We start from the raw sequence: 20,908 nt of genomic DNA, 5'->3' as shown, positions 1-20,908 counted from the left end.
TCTCTACAGGCCTGTTTCATGAGGGGGGTACCCTCAATCGTCAGGAGATTGAGGGTACCCCCCTCATGAAACAGGCCTGTAGAGATGAAATAGTCTTGTGATTTTTTTTCCCCACACATACATATATTGCGCTCTACTACGGTATCGAGCACTATTTTTTGGATAACCTTATTAAGACATATATATATATATATATATATATATATATATATATATATATGTATATATATATATATATATATATATATATATATATATATATATATACAATTAAACAAGTAGAATCACCGGAGGGAGCACTCTCCAGTACTCCCTCGAGGAACTCTGAACTGCTGTTTGGTGCACAAGCACAAACAACAGTCTGGACCCGTCCCCCCGCCCAGAGGTGGAGAGAAGCTACCATCTTGTCCACTGGGTTAAACTCCAATATACAGGCTCTGAGCCGCGGGGCAACAAGTATGGCCACCCCAGCCCGTTGCTTCTTTCTGCTGGCAATGCCAGAGTGAAAAAGAGTCTAGACCCTCTCGAGAAGACTGGTTCCAGAGCACTTGCTGTGCATTGACGTGAGAACAACTAGATCCAGCTGGAACTTCTCTACCTCGCGCACCAGCTAAGGCTCCCTCCTCCCCTGCGAGGTGCTGTTCCACGTCCCAAAAGCTAGCTTATGTAGCCGAGGAAGATTGGACCGCCAAGGGCCCTGTCTTCGACTTCCGCCCAGTTCACACTGCAACCGACTTCTATGGACCCTCCTATGGGTGGTGAGCCTATTGAAAGGGGGGCCAACGTTGCCTCTTCGAGCTGAGCCCGTCCAGGCCAATAAGGGCAGGACCAACCACCAGGTGCCCGCCATCGAGCCCCACCTCCAAGCCTGGCTCCAGAGGGGGGCCCCCAGACTTCCCTCTCCCCAGCCACTTCGTCCAGCTCCTCCCGGAGGATTCTGAGGCGTTCCCAGGCCAGCCGGAAGACATAGTCTTCCCAACGTATCCTGGGTCTTCCCCTGGGCCTCCTACCGGTCAGACGTGCCCTAAACACCTCTCCAGGGAGGCGTCCGGGTGGCATCCTGACCAGATGCCCGAACCACCTCATTTGGCTCCTCTCGATGCGGAGGAGAAGCAGCTTTACTTTGAGCTCTTCCCGGATGACAGAGTTTCTCACCCTATCTCTAAGAGAGAGCCCTGCCACCCAGCGGAGGAAACTCATTTCGGCCGCTTGTACCGGTGATCTTGTCCTTTCGGTCATAACCCAAAGCTCATGACCATGGGAATGTCATCTACCTATTTGGAACCGTGATTGCGGGGCCTGTGCTGATTGGGCTGGGCAATGCCCTGGTGTATCGCCAAATTCGGAAAACGATGACAGGCATTCATGGAGCCCAAAGGCTGTCCGTCACAATGGAAGGCATGGGTCGAGCTGTGGGATCACAGACTGTGGCGATTTCTGAACTAAATCGCAAGATGGATCACATCATGAAGAGGCTTGCTGGATTGGAAACAATTGGATTGAGAGCTGGCATGGATGATTAGAGCAGTCAGGCCATGAAAATGTCTGCTCGCTTGGAAAACAACATTCCTAATCAACGATTTGACACCCCCGAATGGCCTTTACGCTGCTCAAAAACAGAAGAAAGGCTGTTGGAAAACATCCCCGAAGGACACCTCAGCGAGGGACGCTCTGACTACCCTCCCTCCCTCCTCAACAACACCTGGGAGTTTAACTTTGCTTTCACTGCCTGCAGAGCGACTACGGGTCTATAGACACAACACCAACTCACCCTGAATGATGGGCATATGCACACATACACCCCCCACCCCTCACCCCCACGCCTCTGCCACTGCTTATTTCCCTTGGGGCGATGGACGGAGCAGCGACGCTTACTGTAGCGGCTGGCCTTCGTGACCCCTCACCCTCCCCTCTGTTGCAAGTTTTGTTGATCAACGTGTTTATGTGTGCTATGGCTATGAGGTTTCTCCTAAGTATACCTGTTTCTCACCTTTTTTTTTGAAAGGGGCGCTGGACTGTCTGACTGACCCTTCAGCTAACCTTTTTCTGTCTCCCTGTAATGTTTTGTCTGATCTTGAATGGGATTGTGCTGAAAATGTAATTTCCCCTTGGGGATCAATAAAGTACTATCTAATCTAATCTAATCTAATCTAATCTAATCTTCTTCATGGGAAGACGTGTTGGTGGGATTGAGGAGGCCTTCGAAGTATTGCCTCCACCGATCCACAACATCCGCAGTCAAGGTCTGCAGAACACCATCCTCACCATATACGGTGTTGACAGTGCACTGCTTCCCCTTCCTGAGGCGGCAGATGGTGGACCAGAATCGCTTCGAAGCCATCCGGAAGTCATTTTCCATGACTTCCCCGAACTCCTCCCATGTCAAAGTTTTGCCTCCGCGACCGCTGAAGCCGCACACCTCTTGTCAGCTGCCTCTGGAGCTCTGCCTCTTCAGCTTGACTGCATCCCTCACCGACACCAGCTCAAAATTTTACATGTCCACCCTATACATATATTTGTGGGGCGGTATAGTTCGGTTGGTAGAGCGGCCGTGCCAGCAACTTGAGGGTTGCAGGTTCGATCCCCGCATCCGCCATCCTAGTTACTGCTGTTGTGTCCTTGGGCAAGACACTTTACCCACTTGCTCCCAGTGCCACCCACACTGGTTTAAATGTAACTTAGATATTGGGTTTCACTATGTAAAGCGCTTTGAGTCACTAGAGAAAAGCGCTATATAAATATATAATTCATAATTCATATATATATATATATATATATATATATATATATATATATATATATATAGCCGCTGGTGTCGGTGAGGGATGCAAACAATTAAAATATTTATCATCACATTTTGTCCATAGTTAACTCAAAATTAATCACGATTCGTCATTAATTAGAGTACCCTACACAGATGAAAGTGTCTAATACCATGACTGGACAATTAATTTGCTTTAATGAAATGTTTATATTTTCCTGTCCAGCCGTCCAGGCAAATCATATTGTTGATGTAGATGCTCATATCTGCTGTACAGATGTACTTTACAAAAGAGAAGTGTGGGATACTTCTCTTGTTGCCTTATTTGTATTTGACTTTACTAAATAGATTTATATTAATGTTTGGCGCAGCCAGACCGCAGCAGTAGGGGATAGAAAGAAGAAAAAAGGAAGACAGAGGGGAGAATTGCAGGGACAAGAGAGGGATAAGACAGAGAGACAACAACAACAACAACAACAACAGAACAACATCAGCAAATACGATATGTACAGATATGATACGGAAAGTGTTAGCAAAGAAGCAGTTAGTGAAGTAAATATTAATAACACAGAAGTGACAATGAACATTATTACACTACATATTGAACAATAAAAATACCAATAGAAATAGCACTATTGATAATGAATAATAACAATAATCACCTTTATTATCAACAATACAATTGTTTCAAATGCAACAATACATATATGTAATGATAACTTGAATTACAAAAAAGCCTGTAAATGGAGGGGAAGAAAGAGAATTGGGTAATAGGGTAAAAGGTTAAGCTTTAACAGTGCGCTGTGTTTTACCCAGTTTCCTCTACGGCAGACCTGGGCATTCTACGGCCAGCGGGCCACAGCCGGCCCTTTGTGCGTCCTTGTCCGGCCCGCGTAAGGCCAATCATAAATTACAAAATACATTTTAAAAAGTATCTATGTCGAGTGTGCAATACAACGGTGCTGCTTTTGTTTTGAAAAGCGTTATTTGCATTACTTCCGTGTGGACTATGCTCGTGCGCGATTGTGAGTGAATGTGAACAGCGACAAGAGATGCACGGTTACCAATGCCGTGTTTTCAACAAGACATGGACTGCCAAGTATTTCTTTGCAGAAATTAAAGGTAAAGCCGTGTGCTTAATTTGTGGTACACAGGTTGCTGTGTTTAAAGAATATAATTTGAATAGCCACTCCACGACAAAGCACGAGGAAAAATACTGGAATCTGTCTGATGAAGCGCGCGCAAGGGAGGCTGATGCGTTGATGGTAAAACTGCAAACCTAACAAGGACTTTTTGCCAAATTTCACACCCCCAGAGATGCAGCTGTCAGGACAAGTTTTGTCATTTCTCACAAAATCGCAAGAAAAAGTAAGGCGTTTTCTGACGGAGAGTTTATTAAGGAGTGCTTATTGGACTCTGTTGTGCTGATATGCCCGGAGAAGAGGGGCGCATTTGAGAACGTGTCACTCTCCCGACGCAAAGTAACGAGGCGGGTTGAGACCATCGCTGGAAACTTGGAGCTTCAGCTGAAGAACAAAACGGCTGACTTTGACTGTTTTTCGCTGGCTTTGGATGAGAGCTGCGATGTACGTGACACCGCCCAGCTGCTCATCTTCTTACGTGGGATAACTGCAGACTTTCAAATCACGGAGGAGCTGGCAGCCATGCAGTCAATTAAAGAGACAACCACAGGTAATGACTTGTTCACATAAGTAAATGCGTATTTGGACATGTTAGGACTGAAATGGGACAAGCTGGCAGATGTGACAACAGATGGTTGTTCAAATCTGACGGGTAAAAATGTTGGACTTTTAAAGAGGATGCAGGATAGAGTGACAGAAATTGACATTTTTGCATTGTATTATAAATCAGGAAGTGTTGTGTAAGGCAGTGTTAAAAATAAAACCATCAAAAGCAACCTGCTTTTGTATAAAGTGAAGTTAGGTTAAATGAAATTATTATTATTATTATTATTTTTATTATTATTATTATTATTATTATTATTTATCTTACGGTATATCAAAAATAATTTGAGCAAGATTTCATTGAAATATTGTCGGTGTGGCCCTCCAGCAGTGCTCGGGTTGCTCATGCGGCCCCCGGTAAAAATTAATTGCCCACTCCTGCTCTAGGGGAACAACGTTAATATATCTTTGATGAAACGTGATTATATTCATGAGTGTATGTATGCTTAGGTGCTTGTACATGTACAGTATGTGTATATATATATGTGTGTACAGTGGATGTATGTACCGTGAGTGTGTATGTATTTACTGTATTTGTGTATGTATGTACCATTGTGTGCGCATATGTGTGTATGAATGAACGTACGTATTAATGTATATATGTATGAATAGTTGTGTGTATGTGCGTATGTAAGTGTATGTGCGGTAGCCAAAATACGACCCCAGCCACCCAGTGAGCCCAACCCAAAACAGCAGGTGCGGTGCCCAGGGAACAAGGGACCACCATCCCCACGCAGTCAGGACGACCAGCGACAGGATCCCCTAAGCTGGGCCCACCGTGCCGCCTGGCAGGGCCAGCACCAGGCCGTAGACAGACGTGCCCAGCCACAGGGGAGAAGCAGGTGACAGCCAGCTTCCAAGCCAGCGAGAGACACACACCCCACGCAGGCAGAAAGACGCGACGCCCTGCCCAGAGGGGCCCAGAGACTCCCTGCTGCCGGACGGGAAGACTGCCCCATTAGGGGAGCACGGCGGGGCCCGCCCCAGGCCGCCCCACCCAATTCCACGTGTACCACCCACTCCACCTGCAAGGACCCCAACAATGGAGATGGAACATCCAGCAACTGCCCTGGCGGATCCTCCCTCTGAGGTTATAGGAAGACAAAAGAAAGAAAGAAAAAAAAAAAGTAGTTTGTATTTCTTGTTTAGCACTTAGCAATACTTGCTAGATCTGCTCATGACTCCGCTTCTAAAACTGGCAGCTCATCCTCTGTATATTCAAGCTCAAAAATATAAGGTTCCGAATCATTACTTATTCCAAAGTAGTCGTTGTTGGCTCCCATGAAGTCTGCTATTATCAGTAGTAGTTGTTGTTAGTAGTTGAAGGAATTAGCGAACGTTGTGATGCTTCTGTAAAATTAATACGCTGTCGTTTCCTTAAAATGACCAAAATACGTAAATATTACATGGCAATACGAATGTGCCTCTTACTACATGACATTTGTACATACTTACAGCGTGTGTATATAACATTGATTGAAGTGTTTTAATGTTTTTTTAAGAGGGCTGTATAGGCGGAATAGAGTGAATCTCATTACCTCTATTGTTAGTTGATATTGCTAGCATTTATTTGTGAGTTAGAATGCATAAAAAAAAAAAAAACATTTGTTCTTGTCTCACATAACGATTGTGAATAGACAAAATTCCAAACAAAGGGCAGTTCTCATTTAAACTCATTCCTTTGCCCCTAAATATCTGTAATATTGTACACCTTGTAAAGAAAAAGTATGAATTAATAAAAAAGAAGCAGCTGAGATTGGCAAAACTCAAAGGGTAAAACTTTTTGTGTTGAGCATGAGCAGGAGTGTCAAAATTGGGGATGTCGTACAGAGGGTGGACCCTGGGCTTTTGTTAAGTTTGAAGATGTTTTTTTTGTTTTTGTTTTTTTGCTGTCATTTAAATATGTAAGTTATAGAAAAAAAACAGCGACATACATCCATCCATCCATTAATTAGGTTAACATGCGCTTTGGGGTCGCGCATGTTAATCTAAAATAAATATAGCTGTGAAAGTTCAATAATAACGTTGCTTAAATCAAATTAAGAATGTCACTCTCAGACTACCTACACTTCCTGACAAAAATGCAAAAGGTTCGTTGCGCCTGAAAAGCGGCAAACCGAGCATGGAAAACTTCACTCAACACAGACGTCATAACATCATCAAAGCTCACCTTTCAGGATTCACACACAGCGCCAGCATTTTGGAAAAAGGATGAAGTTATGAAGAAAGGCAAAAATATAATACATGTATTTGTGGCAGCGTAGGAGAAAGATATGCGCAGGTTTCACTATAGCATCACATTGCACATATGGTGCGCTAAAAGACCCTCAAGTGATATGATAGGATTATGACAGATTATGATAATGACAGGTTATAGGATTATTTAAATTGATATTCTGGTCAATCTATATTGAATTTGTTGGCGCTTTTTGTAAAAACAAATCTATGTGTATAAACATATAAAGTGTGTGTGTCTAGAGCGAAATGGAGGGGCATTCAGGAGTCTTGTATATGGGGGTCCAGAATTTGCTGCTACGCCCCCCTGAGCATGACATTATTTATGTCATACCAGTTGGTGCAGACTGCATGTTAATTGTTGGATTTTCTTCTAAATGCACTGATATCTTTGGAGTTATAATTTTAGTGCAGCGCTATTGTGTTGTAGTGTTTTTGGTATGCTTGCTTTTAATGACAGCACGGTGGAAGAGGGGTTAGTGCATCTGCCTCACAATACGAAGGTCCTGAGTAGTCTTGGGTTCAATCCCGGGCTCGGGATCTTTCTGTGTGGAGTTTGCATGTCCTCTCCGTGACTGCGGGGGTTCCCTCCGGGTACTCCGGCTTCCTCCCACCTCCAAAGACATGCACCTGGGGATAGGTTGATTGGCAACACTAAATTGGCCCTAGTGTGTGGATGTGAGTGTGAATGTTGTCTGTCTATCTGTGTTGGCCCTGCGATGAGGTGGCGACTTGTCCAGGGTGTACCCTGCCTTCCGCCCGATTGTAGCTGAGATAGGCTCCAGCGCCCCCCGCGACCCCAAAAGGGAATAAGCGGTAGAAAATGGATGGATGGAGGGCTATTGTACATGGGCTGTGCTGTCAACTATATAGCTGCATGCAAAATTATCACTTGACTGGGCAACATAATATTCTTGTAAGGATGTCTGCATAGATAGATAGATAGATAGTACTTTATTGATTTCTTCAAGAGAGTTCCCTCAGGAAAATTTAAATCCCAGCAGCAGTGTACAGAATTGTGATGTATTTATTTATTAATTTAAGTAAGTAAGTAAATAAGTACATTTTATTTATAAAGCGCTTTTCACAGATAAAGTCACAAAGCGGTGTACAAAACATAGGTAAAGTAAAACAACATTTACCTTTAAAACAACAGGGCAACATCATAAAAAGGATATAAAGTGGATTCAAAATTATAGAGAAAAGGTGCATTAACTAAAAGCTTTACTAAAAAGAGAAGTTTTAAAATGTTTCTTAAAAGTTTCAACACAGTCAAGATCACGGAGGGACTGGTGCAAATTGTTCCAGAGTCTAGGAGCTATAGCCTGGAGTGCCAGGTCTCCACAGGTTTTAAAACGAGTTTTCGGGATCTTTAGAAGACCCTGGCCTGAAGACCGGAGGCTGCGCCCTGAAGAGTAGGGGCATAGCAAGTCAGTGAAGTATCGAGGGGCCCCACCATGCAACGCACAGAATGTCAGGACTAAAATTTTAAACTCAATGCGGAATTTGACTGGAAGCCAATGAAGACTGGCTAAAACGGGGGTGATATGGGCTGTTCTGGGTGCACCGGTCAAAGGTCTGGCAGCCGCATTTTGTACAGTCTGAAGTCTCTTTAGCGTTTACTTGTTGAAAAGGGTGAAGACTAGAGAGAATTGCAATAATCAATGCGAGACGAAATTAACGCGTGAATGATCATTTCGAAATCCAATTTTGACAACAAATTTCTCACTTTAGAAATATTTCTGAGATTAAAAAGTAAATAATGGAGGTATACATAGAAATAAAATAGAAAACATAATAAGAATTAAAAAAAAAAGTAACAATAAGAACAAAAATATAACAGTAAAAATAGCAATATAACAAGAGACCATGTTATGAAAATAAAAAAATTAAATAAAAACATTTAGAAAAACGGTAATACTGTCGATTATATGAAAGATGTGACGTGTATATTGCACCTTTAAAATGTATTACACTGTTATTGCTGTTTATTGCACTGTTAATTGCACTGTTTTTTGTTGCAGTTTGTTTCAGTATTACTCCAGAGAGTTGTATAGTTGAATTGTCCCCATTTCCCAACCTGCAACAACACCAGATAATAATGTAACATTATAATGCACCGGTAGAAAATGGGTGGATTGATAGTTCACATACCGAAAGAGCGGCTAACTATCTGTATGTTATAGAGTTAATGCTGCCTTCAAATACACTCAGGAAAATACCACTCTACTCTGCTCCTGATGGGTCCTGGTTAGCGCCGTGCATGGCAGCTCCTGCCATCAGTGTGTGAATGTGTGAATGTGTGTGTGTGAATGGGTGAATGTGGAAATAGTGTCAAAGCGCTTTGAGTTTCTTAGAAAGGTAGAAAAGCGCTATACAAGTACAACCCATTTACACAATATTCATTTAGTCATTTATTTCATATCACTTACACTGTTCATGAATAATATTCGATAAATGCTAAATGAAAAAACTGGTTAAAATGTATTTCTTTGTGTAAAGTGTGAATAAACTTTGTGATGCATGTGATTATCCGAGCTCCTGGGACACGCGAACGCAGCAATCGTTAACCGCCCACTCTGCTTGGGCAGGAGCAGCTCGCGGAGCAGGAGCTGCCGTGGCCTCACAGACAAGACGGTTTCAAGTTACACTTCGACCGGGCTTTGTTTCATTTCATAATCAATAATCGCGGTTTGGTCGCTTTATATCCGTACGGACAGTTTCAGGTTAAGTTAAGGTGGTCGTTCAAACAATAAACCCAGGTACACTTTGGTAGAAAAGGCAGCAGAAGAAGAAGACAATGTGGCAGACGAAGAAGCAGCAAAGTTGTCGCTTGGCTGTCATGTTTGCTACTTGTTGAACACACTGCCAGGGCAGCCTGTAGAGAAAGGTACGTTGGAATAAAAACCCAGAACATATTTAATGTTTTGTAACGCAAGTTTAAATGAAACTCTGAACACCTCGGTCTTAAATGTTCTGTAATGTCTCATTAGCTGCGCGGTTAAATGTATAGTCATGCTCTACAACGTGTCACGTGGTAAGAATTCGCGTCACCTGTCAGGCATGCGTAGTTTGTTAACAAATCACTTTGTTTATCCATGTCGTGGTGCTCGACGCTAACTCCTTTGGATCTGAGGAAGTGATGGCACAATGATGGCAGAGCTGCAGATTGACCAGTCTAGCCTCCCCCGTGTCCAGGAAGGTGAGAACACAAACTAAACATGCGAATCCAGCTCCTCTCTCCATGAATCCTACTTTCAAACTGTAGTACCCTGCAGAGATGACATGAGGTGTGACAAGATGAGTCAACAGTCAGGATGTTTTCACATCGTTACAAGTCAGTTCTAAAGTCAGTGTAAGCAAGTCAGTTCTAAAGTCAGTGTAAGCAGAAGTTATTAAGGCTATTTTGGTCATTGTATACATGTGAGCTTGTGTTTTTGTGGCATCAGATAAGTTAAACTTCTTGAGTTTTTCCTTCAAAGTTATTTCAGTAGCCACCCAGTGTTTTCTTATACACAAAAATGTGTCCATATACTCAAAGTAGATTTAACATGATTGGTCCTGTCAGACATGGACTATGAATGTGGTGTTGGAAAAGCAATCAAATTTTGAAGTATTTTTATTTACAATTTTTAAAGTAGTCTTTCAGTGGGATGATACATTTTAGGCAATGTTCTTTATCACTGGTTTCAATATTTTTTTTTTCTGATTTAGAATGCCACTGGGCAGCACGGGGGAACAGGGGTTAGTGCATGTGTCTCACAATACGAAGGTCCTGAGTTTAATCCCGGGCTCGGGATCTTTCTGTGTGGAGTTTGCATGTTTCTCCCTGTGACTGCGTGGGTTCCCTCCGGGTACTCCGGCTTCCTCCCACCTCCAAAAAACATGCACCTGGGGATAGTTTGATTGGCAACACTAAATTGACCCTAGTGTGTGAATGTGAGTGTGAATGTTGTCTGTCTATCTGTGTTGGCCCTGCTATGAGGTGGCGACTTGTCCAGGGTGTACACCACCTTCCGCCCGAATGCAGCTGATAGGCTCCAGCAACCCCGAAAGGGACAAGCGGTAGAAAATGGATTGATGGAGAATGCCACTGCCTTTACTGCACAGTTTATCGTGTAAAAACCACAAACTTCAAATGGTGCACAAAAAATTTACTATAAAACCCATGGTAACTTAAATGCAGTCTTACTGTGTGTACGAAAACCTTGCCAGGGTGCAACTCGTTGACTCAGTCATTGGCATGTCCACACTAATGACAGGGATGGAAATAGGTCTGCATGTCTTTTATCGAGCAAGATAATTCAACACTCGACTCTCGTCTGTTCACACAAAGGGCACACTGTGCAGCTTTCATGCTTTATTTGGCAAGGGCCAGTGCACAAACATGCTGCTATAAACTCATCGACACTCTTGCGGTATGTTAATCAGTTCTCTGGTCCGTTTTAATAGTTTCACTCATCATGACCTTTAACATAATGAATTTGTCCGACTATGCTGTTGGGACCGCTGTTTTTCTTCAATGATTAATGGGTGTCCCGTGCCCCACTTCTCCATCAGAGAGACTAGTGCTGCCTTTGTTTTCACTGTCCCCTAATCAGTTCCTGTTTTGGGTCTTGTCTCGCTGCTCCCAATATAGCATTATGTGCAGAGGCAGCCCGGCTCCCTCTGGAATTCCCCAATAGCTCCCCATTCCTAATTTCCTTCCATCTAACTGATCCAGAATACCATACATCCTTGTTCTGCATAACAGTCTAGTTTTGTTGACCAGTTGACTGACTCTGCGCTTGCCAACAAACCGGAGAGTTGCGGGATGAACTGACATTTAGTGGTAAGGAGTTCTGCCGAAACTGTAGCAGCAGAAAGGAACAGGCCTTGGAAGGGAGGAGAGGGAGCAGAAGTAGGAGGGTCTGTAGGCGGTAGTTGAGGGGGTGTATGTTGGCTGAAAATAGAACCCATGTCATTTTCTCCTATGGCAAGTCTCTTTGTTTGGTAGGCAGTCACCCGCTGTTGCTGTCCAGGTGCTTGTGAGGATGAAGGAAAAATGTCTCGATGGGTTGTTACTTTGTACTTCTTGCTTCAAAATAACTTAATCATTCAATTTCACAGGCTGTTATGGTCAATTTTGTCAAACATGAAGACCTGATTTATATTTAAGAATTGACTAAAACATTAACACATAAAACAAAAAGTTACCAACAAATATGGAAACATTTAATAATGTACACACTGCTCGGTCTCAGACACAAACGTATGCACAAAATGTTACCTTTTAAAAATCACAATCATAAACCATACTCTCCCCAGACTTGCAGCTAATGTGTATTTTTTACCTTTGCCTGAATACCTCACTGTGTTGTTATGTCCCTCCAAACCTGTTTAGCACACACAGCTTGCCTGTCCCTCCCCGGGCTGGCTAATTTAACTGTCGTGAGTGAAGAGTTTAAAAAGAAATGAAGTTAACCAGCAAGCCCGACACACCCTCACACATACTTAAGAGGGTAACTGTATTAAGTGGGTAGAGATGGAGGAAAATCATAATCAAATTTACCGGCCAAGTATGTTTAACACACAAGGTATTTGACTTGGTAGACTCTGCTCTCTTTGTTCAATGCAAGAAACAAAGAAAGAGCAACCACGAGAGAGCACAGATGGCACTTAACCTCTGAATTTGGAGTCAATTAATGGCTTGAACTGTCACTTTGTCGAGATGGGAGTACGGACTCAGCACTGAATTCATGAACTAATCCCTCTTTACTGACAGACTGGAAACATAAGGACACTAGGAAATCCATTTAGTGGATAGTCGCTTAAGGCCCACGACAGGTGTATGTAATAATGAATGTCTGCTTTGGAATGGGTTAACTCATTGAGTAGACTTCCGGGGGTCATTTATAGTGTAAATATTTTTGTCAATGTCTGATTGGTAATCCCTATGGACTGAATGTCTACAGACACCTCTTTACTTTTTAAGGAGTTAGAGAAATTATCTCCTTAACAGTGTTTCCCCTTGACTGCCAAAATACAGTACCCGTGGCGGTGGGGGCATAGTCAAGGGGTGTGGTTATGGGCGTGTCAACATGACATTGAATAATTTGCTAATATAATATTTTTTCCTTTAAAAAGTCTCAAAAAATATATACATACATTTAAAAGCAAAGCTGTTAATATTAATTAGTATTAACATATTTATTGTAATTTTGCTCTATTTTCAATTGTTGCTGCTTATTGTACAATGTACTTTGTTGAGATTTTTTCAAGTGTCTAGAGACTTTTAATTCGTTTTTTATTAAAAACAACCAGCAAACTAGCTAATCTAGCATCTTTTTCTGGTGTTATTATAAAATGTACTGGTGTTTAGAGACAACTTCTATCCCTTGAAGTCTCTGGCAAAAGAGGCGAGCTGCAGCGAACATGATATCACACAACTGTGCTTAATATTTGCACATTTTGTAGATCGCTGTCCGTGAGTATACCTGGTATATATTAAAATGTTGTCAACATTGCAGACATGCTGACAATTCTCCAGACTATGGCGTGCGTTTTGTTTACATCCGGTTTCGGCAGCTCGGTTTTAGCCTAAGTCTTTTTCAGATGGTTGAGTTTTCGGTACATCACTTGTTAATAGTGCGCAAATAATAGGCTATACATATCAATTCATACTGTAACGACCAGCCGGTGTTAATGTTTTATTTTCGTGTGGTTGGGATTTGATGTCAATTTTTCCCATGTTTACAAAAACCGTAAAGGTAATTGGCGGAGAATGAGGAAGTGTTGTTTGGTGTTTGGTAAAGAGCGGACTCGCAGAGACGAAAGTGTTTGCACGGGAGGTAAAACTTGTTGGAATTGTGCCGTTTGTTATCGTAAGATTGGTAATAAAAGTTAATAAAAATAATGCCAGACTTTGTGTGATTTCTTTAAGGGGCTACAATACATTATATTACTTTGTTTTCAAGATAAAAAAACCAACTTATTTTCAAGGTGTGGCGGGAATGAAAATGCCGTGGCGGTGCGCCACATACAATTACATTAAAGTTCCAGTAGAATGGTAAAACAAGTTGCCTCTGTATTGGATCTATTATCATATGTATTTGATTTATGACACCAAAAGACTTCCAAAGTTTGCGAATACATTATTTACAATTTCGATTGCATAAAAAAGCCAAGTATATGTGTTCTTGACTTATATAAGGAGTGTGAATGAAAAACAGCACATCTCTTTCAAATGTTTGCATATTTCAAGTACTACTGATTTAATCACATGGTCGGAGTGCAGAAGTGATACTACAGTGACGTAGAATGTACGAAAATTACCAAAGGTGTTGGGAGCGGATTATTCAGAATTTGTGGCATTTGGTGACATTTTAGACGGTTGGTTTAATGGATACAATGAAACACAAATAAGCGTATAAAGTCAACTTGTTTTTCCCACTCTACTGGTTCTTTGAAGGGGAACTTTACTTTTTGGGGAATTTTGCCTGTCGTTCTCAATCATTATGAAAAACATGACGGCGGATGGATTGTTTTACCCCACTGCATTCTAATTATTAAGTCTGCTTGCAGCGGACCAATGGTAGGTTCTCCATTCCACCCATAAAATCCAATGAATAACCATTCAAAAAGCACAAACAATACTCCATTTACATTTCGTGACTTGAAAAGTATCCAAGTATTAGTGATGTTGATGTATTTTAAGCACTAACACAGACAAACTATTTATAGCGGTGACGTGATCCCTACAATGTGTCCTTATGTTTACATCATCGAGGGTTCTGCTGGTTCCTCGCTTCCCTGCTCCTTGGAAGTTTATTGTACATCATTAATCATGCCTCTCACCTAGAAAATAGATGGCTGAGGATGTAATCCGACAAGTTGGTACATTTTGACAGCCATTTAGGACCCAAAAATGGCCAGAACGACATAAAAATACACCCATCCCTTTTCTTCATGAGGATTATAAGACATTCTTCATCTAAATGGCAATAAATGAACACACAAGCAGTCAGCATTCTAATGAGAGCAGACAATGTACAATAAGTGATGTTTTATTATGTTTGTTGGCTTTCATGATGTCTGCAGTGACTAATAACCAGTGATGAAGAAAAAACTATTCAAACGTGATGAATGCGCCCCTTATGCTTAAAATGACCAAAAATACGTAAATATGAATTGTTATTATAAATGTGCCTGTTATTACATTATATATATAGTACATCATGTATATAAAACCTTAACGGAGGTGTTTGGATGTTTTTTTAAGGGCTTTATAGGCAGAATTGAGCGTCTCCCATAGGCTCCATTGTAACCAAACTTTTGGTCGCATTTATTTATTAATTTGAATGCATTAAAAAAAATAACATCCGTCGTCATGTCTTTCATAATGATTGTGAACAATAGGCAAAACATTACAGTTCCGCCTTAAGGGGAAACCCAGCTTACATTGAATTTAGATCAACTTCAGAGGGCAGTTGGGTAACAAGTTCCTATTTACAGACAATGAAGGGACGCTCCAAGTCTAACTGATAGTATCAACTGAGAAGACATTAACATTGAAATCTAATGTGTATTGTGTAGGCAGGTTGTTTATGGTTGAGTAAGAATGAAGCTTGTAAATTACTTAGTAATTTTGTTTGGTAGAAATCAAGCAATGCCAAGTCAGTGTGGGTGTATCTCTGAATCCAGAAGATTAAAAGTTTTGTCATTTTAGTGGGATTTTTTTTACTGATCCAAAGAGATTAGTTGCAAATGAGTCTGATTTACGCGCGTATGGCAAATGAGTAAACTTCCAGGAACATTTAGTTATTTCTCTCATGTCAAGGAAATTAAAAGTAAACACACTCAAAAAGTATATACGTTTACTAATGCTACAACAATTAATCAAATATTTGATTAGAAAAAAGCTTTAATAAATATCTTGTTGCTTCGATTAATCATGTAACAGTGTAACTAATAAATAATGATGAAATTCCGACCGAATGTAGTGCCCAGAACTTTAAATATTCAGACAGAGTTTTCGCAGGGCTGCTGCAATTAAGTACCGTATTTTTCGGATTATAAATCGCTCTGGAGTATAAATCGCACCGGCCGAAAATGCATAATAAAGAAGGAAAAAACATATATAAGTCGCACTAGAGTATAAGTCGCATTTTTTGGGGAAATGTATTTACTAAAATCCAACACCAAGAATAGACATTTGAAAGGTAATTTAAAATAAATAAAGAATAGTGAACAATGTGAACAGTGTACGTTATATGACGTATAAAAGTAACAGTTTTTATCAGTTACCGCCAATGTTGAAATTATCAATTTTCATAGGTACGGAAGTAGCAGGTAGCATCTTTTTTTTCACAATGCACTTCTGCCATGACCCGCCCCCCGCCAAATTTTTATTGGTTGACGTGTGTGTGTGACGATTGCTGATATACGCCTAGTCTCTTACGTGAATGAGATAAATAATATTATTTGATATTTTACGGTAATGTGTTAATAATTCACACATAAATCGCTCCAGAGTATAAATCGCACCCCCTGCGATTTATAATCCGAAAAATACGGTACACTTAAGGGGTGGTGTGTGTGTGTGCCATGACCTATGTGGTGGTGAACAGCTCAAAGAGAGTTAATAAATGTGTGTATTTTTATTAATGCACATTTTAAAATTGTAATTTTAATGTTGATGATGTGCATTTATTATCAAAAAGAATGAAAATTATAGCAAGCAAAACATTTTTTGTGTAACAATTGTTCCTAAAATACACATAGAGGCTCTAAAGTGTGTTTTATCAGATCACCCGAATAATCAAACAAATTAATCAATAGATTACTAAAATAATCGATAACTGCAGCCCTAAAATGTACACTATTTACATTTTCCTGGCAGCATTCATATGACGCAAACATGGGAACAGATGCCACTGTAGTTCATATTTATTTCTGGCCCTCCATGATTAACTAATTACTGCACCTTTAATGTATTTTTTTAAATTTTATCTCCCTTTGCGATGTCTAGTAAATCTTTTGGATGCTATGGAAACAGTTTGTACAAAATGTTGATTCTATTACGATGATTTTAATCTACACTTATTTGTTGTCTAGATACAATACTGTATGTTTGATCATCTTTGGTGTAAATGTTCCATGACTTTTGCTCCACAGTCACATTTATGACACATTTTCTGCATGTGTCTGCAAGATGTTTGTTTCTGAAAGCATTCCCAGATTGCAAACGAAACCATGCTCCGTCCTAGAGCTGGGCAATATGGACCAAATCTGATGCCACTGCATTTTTAGTCTAAATGGCAGTGTACGGTATATACCGGTATCTTAAAAAATGTGCAAAGTGCTTCAGGTTGCCTAGGTGTTTTATGGCTAGATAACCAGTGTTGAAAGTACTCAGATTATTAGGGTTGTAAGTAGTAACGTGTTGTTTATTCTTATAAAGTAATTAGTTAGGCCTTACTCTGTCAAAGCATTAATTTTGTTCACTAACGTTAGGTTCATAGCCTCACACATGTGCATTGGGATAGATGGAGTTTCTACTCGCTCAATGCGGTGAAAGCCAATGGCTGTTAAGTTTAAAACTACTTTTCAGCCACCCAGCTGATATACTACAGTATCTTGGTCCGCACAGGCTATGGGGAGAGGCACTTTTAAGCCGAGGGGTCGCTAAGTATTTGACACACCGGGCAAGCAGCGGAGAGGCGCTAATGCTAGCTCCTAAGCTAAGTCGCTTACAACTTGTGAACAACAAACAAATGAGCTTAGTGATAAAGTTGTTAGAAAGAGAAATATACATTGTCAAGCAAATAGGTGTATGTCTATCTGTGTTGGCCCTGCAATGAAGTGACTACTTGTCCATGGTGTATCCCGTCATCCGCCCAAGTGCAGCTGGGATAGGCTCTGGCACCCCTCGTGACCTTAAGAGAAACAAGCGGTAGAAAATGGATGGATGGATGGATGTGTGGATAGAAATAAAGCTGTAATCGCTCACTAATAGCCAGATGCTGTTGCTGACCATAGCATTGCATCACTCAGGAGTCGAAAAGTCAGCGCGGGGGTGCCATATTTATTTGAAAAGTTTTGTTGTGGTGCATCCTTGTGTGTCAGAGAAGCCTACGTAAATGCACTGTGGGCAGGGGTAAGCCAAAGGGAATGTCCTTTTTTTGTCTGTAAGGCGCAGAGAAGAGCAAAGGCACATCAAAAGATACCGGTATTGGGGTATGGTTTCAAATATATACCACTTTTTAAAATATACCGGTATTAACTATAATACTAGTATACTGCCGAGTCCCTATCCCACACTCTACAAAAGTATCAATTTATCTTCTGAAAATGTACATTGTTAAATAAACATCTTGAAGACAAATGTCACCACATTTTTTTTTTTCAGACAGTCTAAAATAAAGTTCAACAGTGTATATACATTCACCCGGTCACAGCATTAGATACTGTGTATAGATTCACCTGGTCACAACATTAGATACACTTGCACACTCACTGATCGATACAGACTCCAAAGCTGCATAAAAATGCTGTTTTTACCCACGTTTGTTGCATATCGGAGTCATACTTGCCAACCCTTCCGATTTTTCCGGGAGACTCCCGAATTTCAGTGCCCCTCTCGAAAATCTCCCGGGGTACTCCGATTTTCACCCGGACAACAATATTAAGGCCGTGCCGTGATGGCACTTTTTTAGCGTCCTCTCCAACTTGTCGACGCGTCCGCTTTTTCACCATACAAACAGCGTGCCAGCCCAGTCACATGTTGCATGCGGCTTCTGCATACACACGTAAGTGACTGCAAGACATACTTGATCAACAGCCATACAGGTCACACTGAGGGTGACCGTGTAAACACTTTAACACTGTTACAAATATGCGCCACACTGTGAACCCACACCAAACAAGAATGACAAACACATTTCAGGAGAACATCCGCACCGTAACAGAACATAAACACAACAGAACAAATACTCAGAATCCCTTGCAACCCTAACTCTTCCGGGCTACAATATACACCCCCGCTACCACCAAAACCCACCTTCCTGCAGGAACTTTTTTTTAACCCTTGGTGAGGATTGCGATTGAATATCTATTTAATTGAGAGTGGAAATATTACAGTAAGTGGTTGTTTTATTCTGGTTTGTTATTGTTAGTTGGTATGGTTATCACCTAGCAATGCTGCTGATGCTAGTGTCACAATGAAACTGCATCCATTACTCGTCTTCTCAAACTTATTGTTCATCCTCTTTGTATTCGGACTCAAAACTATAAGGTCCTTGATACATTTTTTTCCAAAAGTAATAATTGTTGGCTCTCACAAAGTCTGCTTGGTAAGCATTGTTGTTGATAGGCAAGGGATCTTTGGTTCCTAGCACGACCGCGCTGTCACCTGACTGGCTTCCTCATTATGTCTCAAAATGCCTTCGTGAAATAGATACTATTTTGATCACATGTATTTATTCGCAAACTTTGGAAGTCTTTTGGTGTCATAAATCAGATTTATATGATAACAGCTTTAATAGAGAGGCAACTTGTTTTTCCACTCTACTAGTACTTTAAGTCATCCAACAGTTATACAATTACAAAAGGGTAATGCTAAATACAAACCCTGTTTGCATATGAGTTGGGAAATTGTGTTAGATGTAGATATAAATGGAATACAATGATTTGCAAATCTTTTTCAACCCATATTCAATTGAATGCACTACAAAGACATTTGATGTTCAAACTCATAAACTTTATTTATTTTTTTTGCAAATAATAATTAACTTAGAATTTCATGGCTGCAACATGTGCCAAAGTAGTTGGGAAAGGGCATGTTCACCACTGTGTTGCATGGCCTTTCCTTTTAACAACACTCAGTAAACGTTTGGGAACTGAGGAGACACATTTTTTAAGCTTCTGAGGTGGAATTATTTCCCATTCTTGCTTGATGTACAGCTTACGTTGTTCAACAGTCCGGGGGTCTCCGTTGTGGTATTTTAGGCTTCATAATGCGCCACACATTTTCAATGGGAGACAGGTCTGGACTACAGGCAGGCCAGTCTAGTACCCGCACTCTTTTACTATGAAGCCAAGTTGATGTAACACATGGCTTGGCATTGTCTTGCTGAAATAAGCAGGGGCGTCTATGGTAACGTTGCTTGGATGGCAACATAGGTTGCTCCAAAACCTGTCTGTACCTTTCAGCATTAATGGCGCCTTCACAGATGTGAAAGTTACCCATGTCTTGGGCACTAATACACCCCCATACCGTCACAGATGCTGGATTTTCAACTTGGCGCCTATAACAATCCGGATGGTTCTTTTCCTCTTTGGTCCGGAGGACACGACGTCCACAGTTTCCAAAAACAATTTGAAATGTGGACTCGTCAGACCTCAGAACACTTTTCCACTTTGTATCAGTCCATCTTAGATGAGCTCAGACCCAGCGAAGCCGACGGCGTTTCTGGGTGTTGTTGATAAACGGTTTTCGCCTTGCATAGGAGAGTTTTAACTTGCATTTACAGATGTAGCGACCAACTGTAGTTACTGACAGTGGGTTTCTGAAGTGTTCCTGAGCCCATGTGGTGATATCCTTTACACACTGATGTCGCTTGTTGATGCAGTACAGCCTGAGGGATCGAAGGTCATGGGCCTAGCTGCTTACGTGCAGTGATTTCTCCAGATTCTCTGAACCCTTTGATGATATTGCGGACCTTAGATGGTGAAATCCCTAAATTTCTTGCAATAGCTGGTTGAGAAAGGTTTTTCTCAAACTGTTCAACAATTTGCTCACGTATTTGTTGACAAAGTGGTGACCCTCGCCCCATCCTTGTTTGTGAATGACTGAGCATTTCATGGAATCTACTTTTATACCCAATCATGGCACCCACCTGTTCCCAATTTGCCTGTTTACCTGTGGGATGTTCCAAATAAGTGTTTGATGAGCATTCCTCGACTTTATCAGTATTTATTGCCACCTTTCCCAACTTCTTTGTCACGTGTTGCTGGCATCAAATTCTAAAGTTAATGATTATTTGCAAAAAACATTTTTTTTATCAGTTTGAACATCAAATATGTTGTCTTTATAGCATATTCAACTGAATATGGGTTGAAAATGATTTGCAAATCATTGTATTCCGTTTATATTTACATCTAACACAATTTCCCAACTCATATGGAA

At 41.0% G+C, this 20,908-nt stretch overlaps 1 protein-coding gene across 2 annotated transcripts in view; it reads left to right on the top strand.

The window, feature by feature from the left end:
• Positions 1-9,256: 9,256 nt before the first annotated feature.
• Positions 9,257-20,908, top strand: part of ccdc187 (coiled-coil domain containing 187) — a 38,855-nt gene continuing 27,203 nt past the window's right edge. Inside the window, exons 1-2 of one of the 2 annotated variants that reach the window (XM_061984612.1) lie at positions 9,257-9,631; positions 9,882-9,943. In XM_061984612.1, the coding sequence (XP_061840596.1) occupies positions 9,892-9,943 (52 nt within the window). In that variant the 5' untranslated portion in view covers positions 9,257-9,631; positions 9,882-9,891. The remainder of the gene's footprint in view (positions 9,632-9,881; positions 9,944-20,908) is intronic. The other variant, XM_061984619.2, reaches the window with a different exon arrangement.

This window comes from Nerophis lumbriciformis, linkage group LG01 (assembly GCF_033978685.3).
Source record: "Nerophis lumbriciformis linkage group LG01, RoL_Nlum_v2.1, whole genome shotgun sequence".
Taxonomy (NCBI): Eukaryota; Metazoa; Chordata; class Actinopteri; order Syngnathiformes; family Syngnathidae; genus Nerophis; species Nerophis lumbriciformis.
Note: the sequence above shows the minus strand (reverse complement) of the source record. Positions and strands in the feature narration are given on the sequence as shown.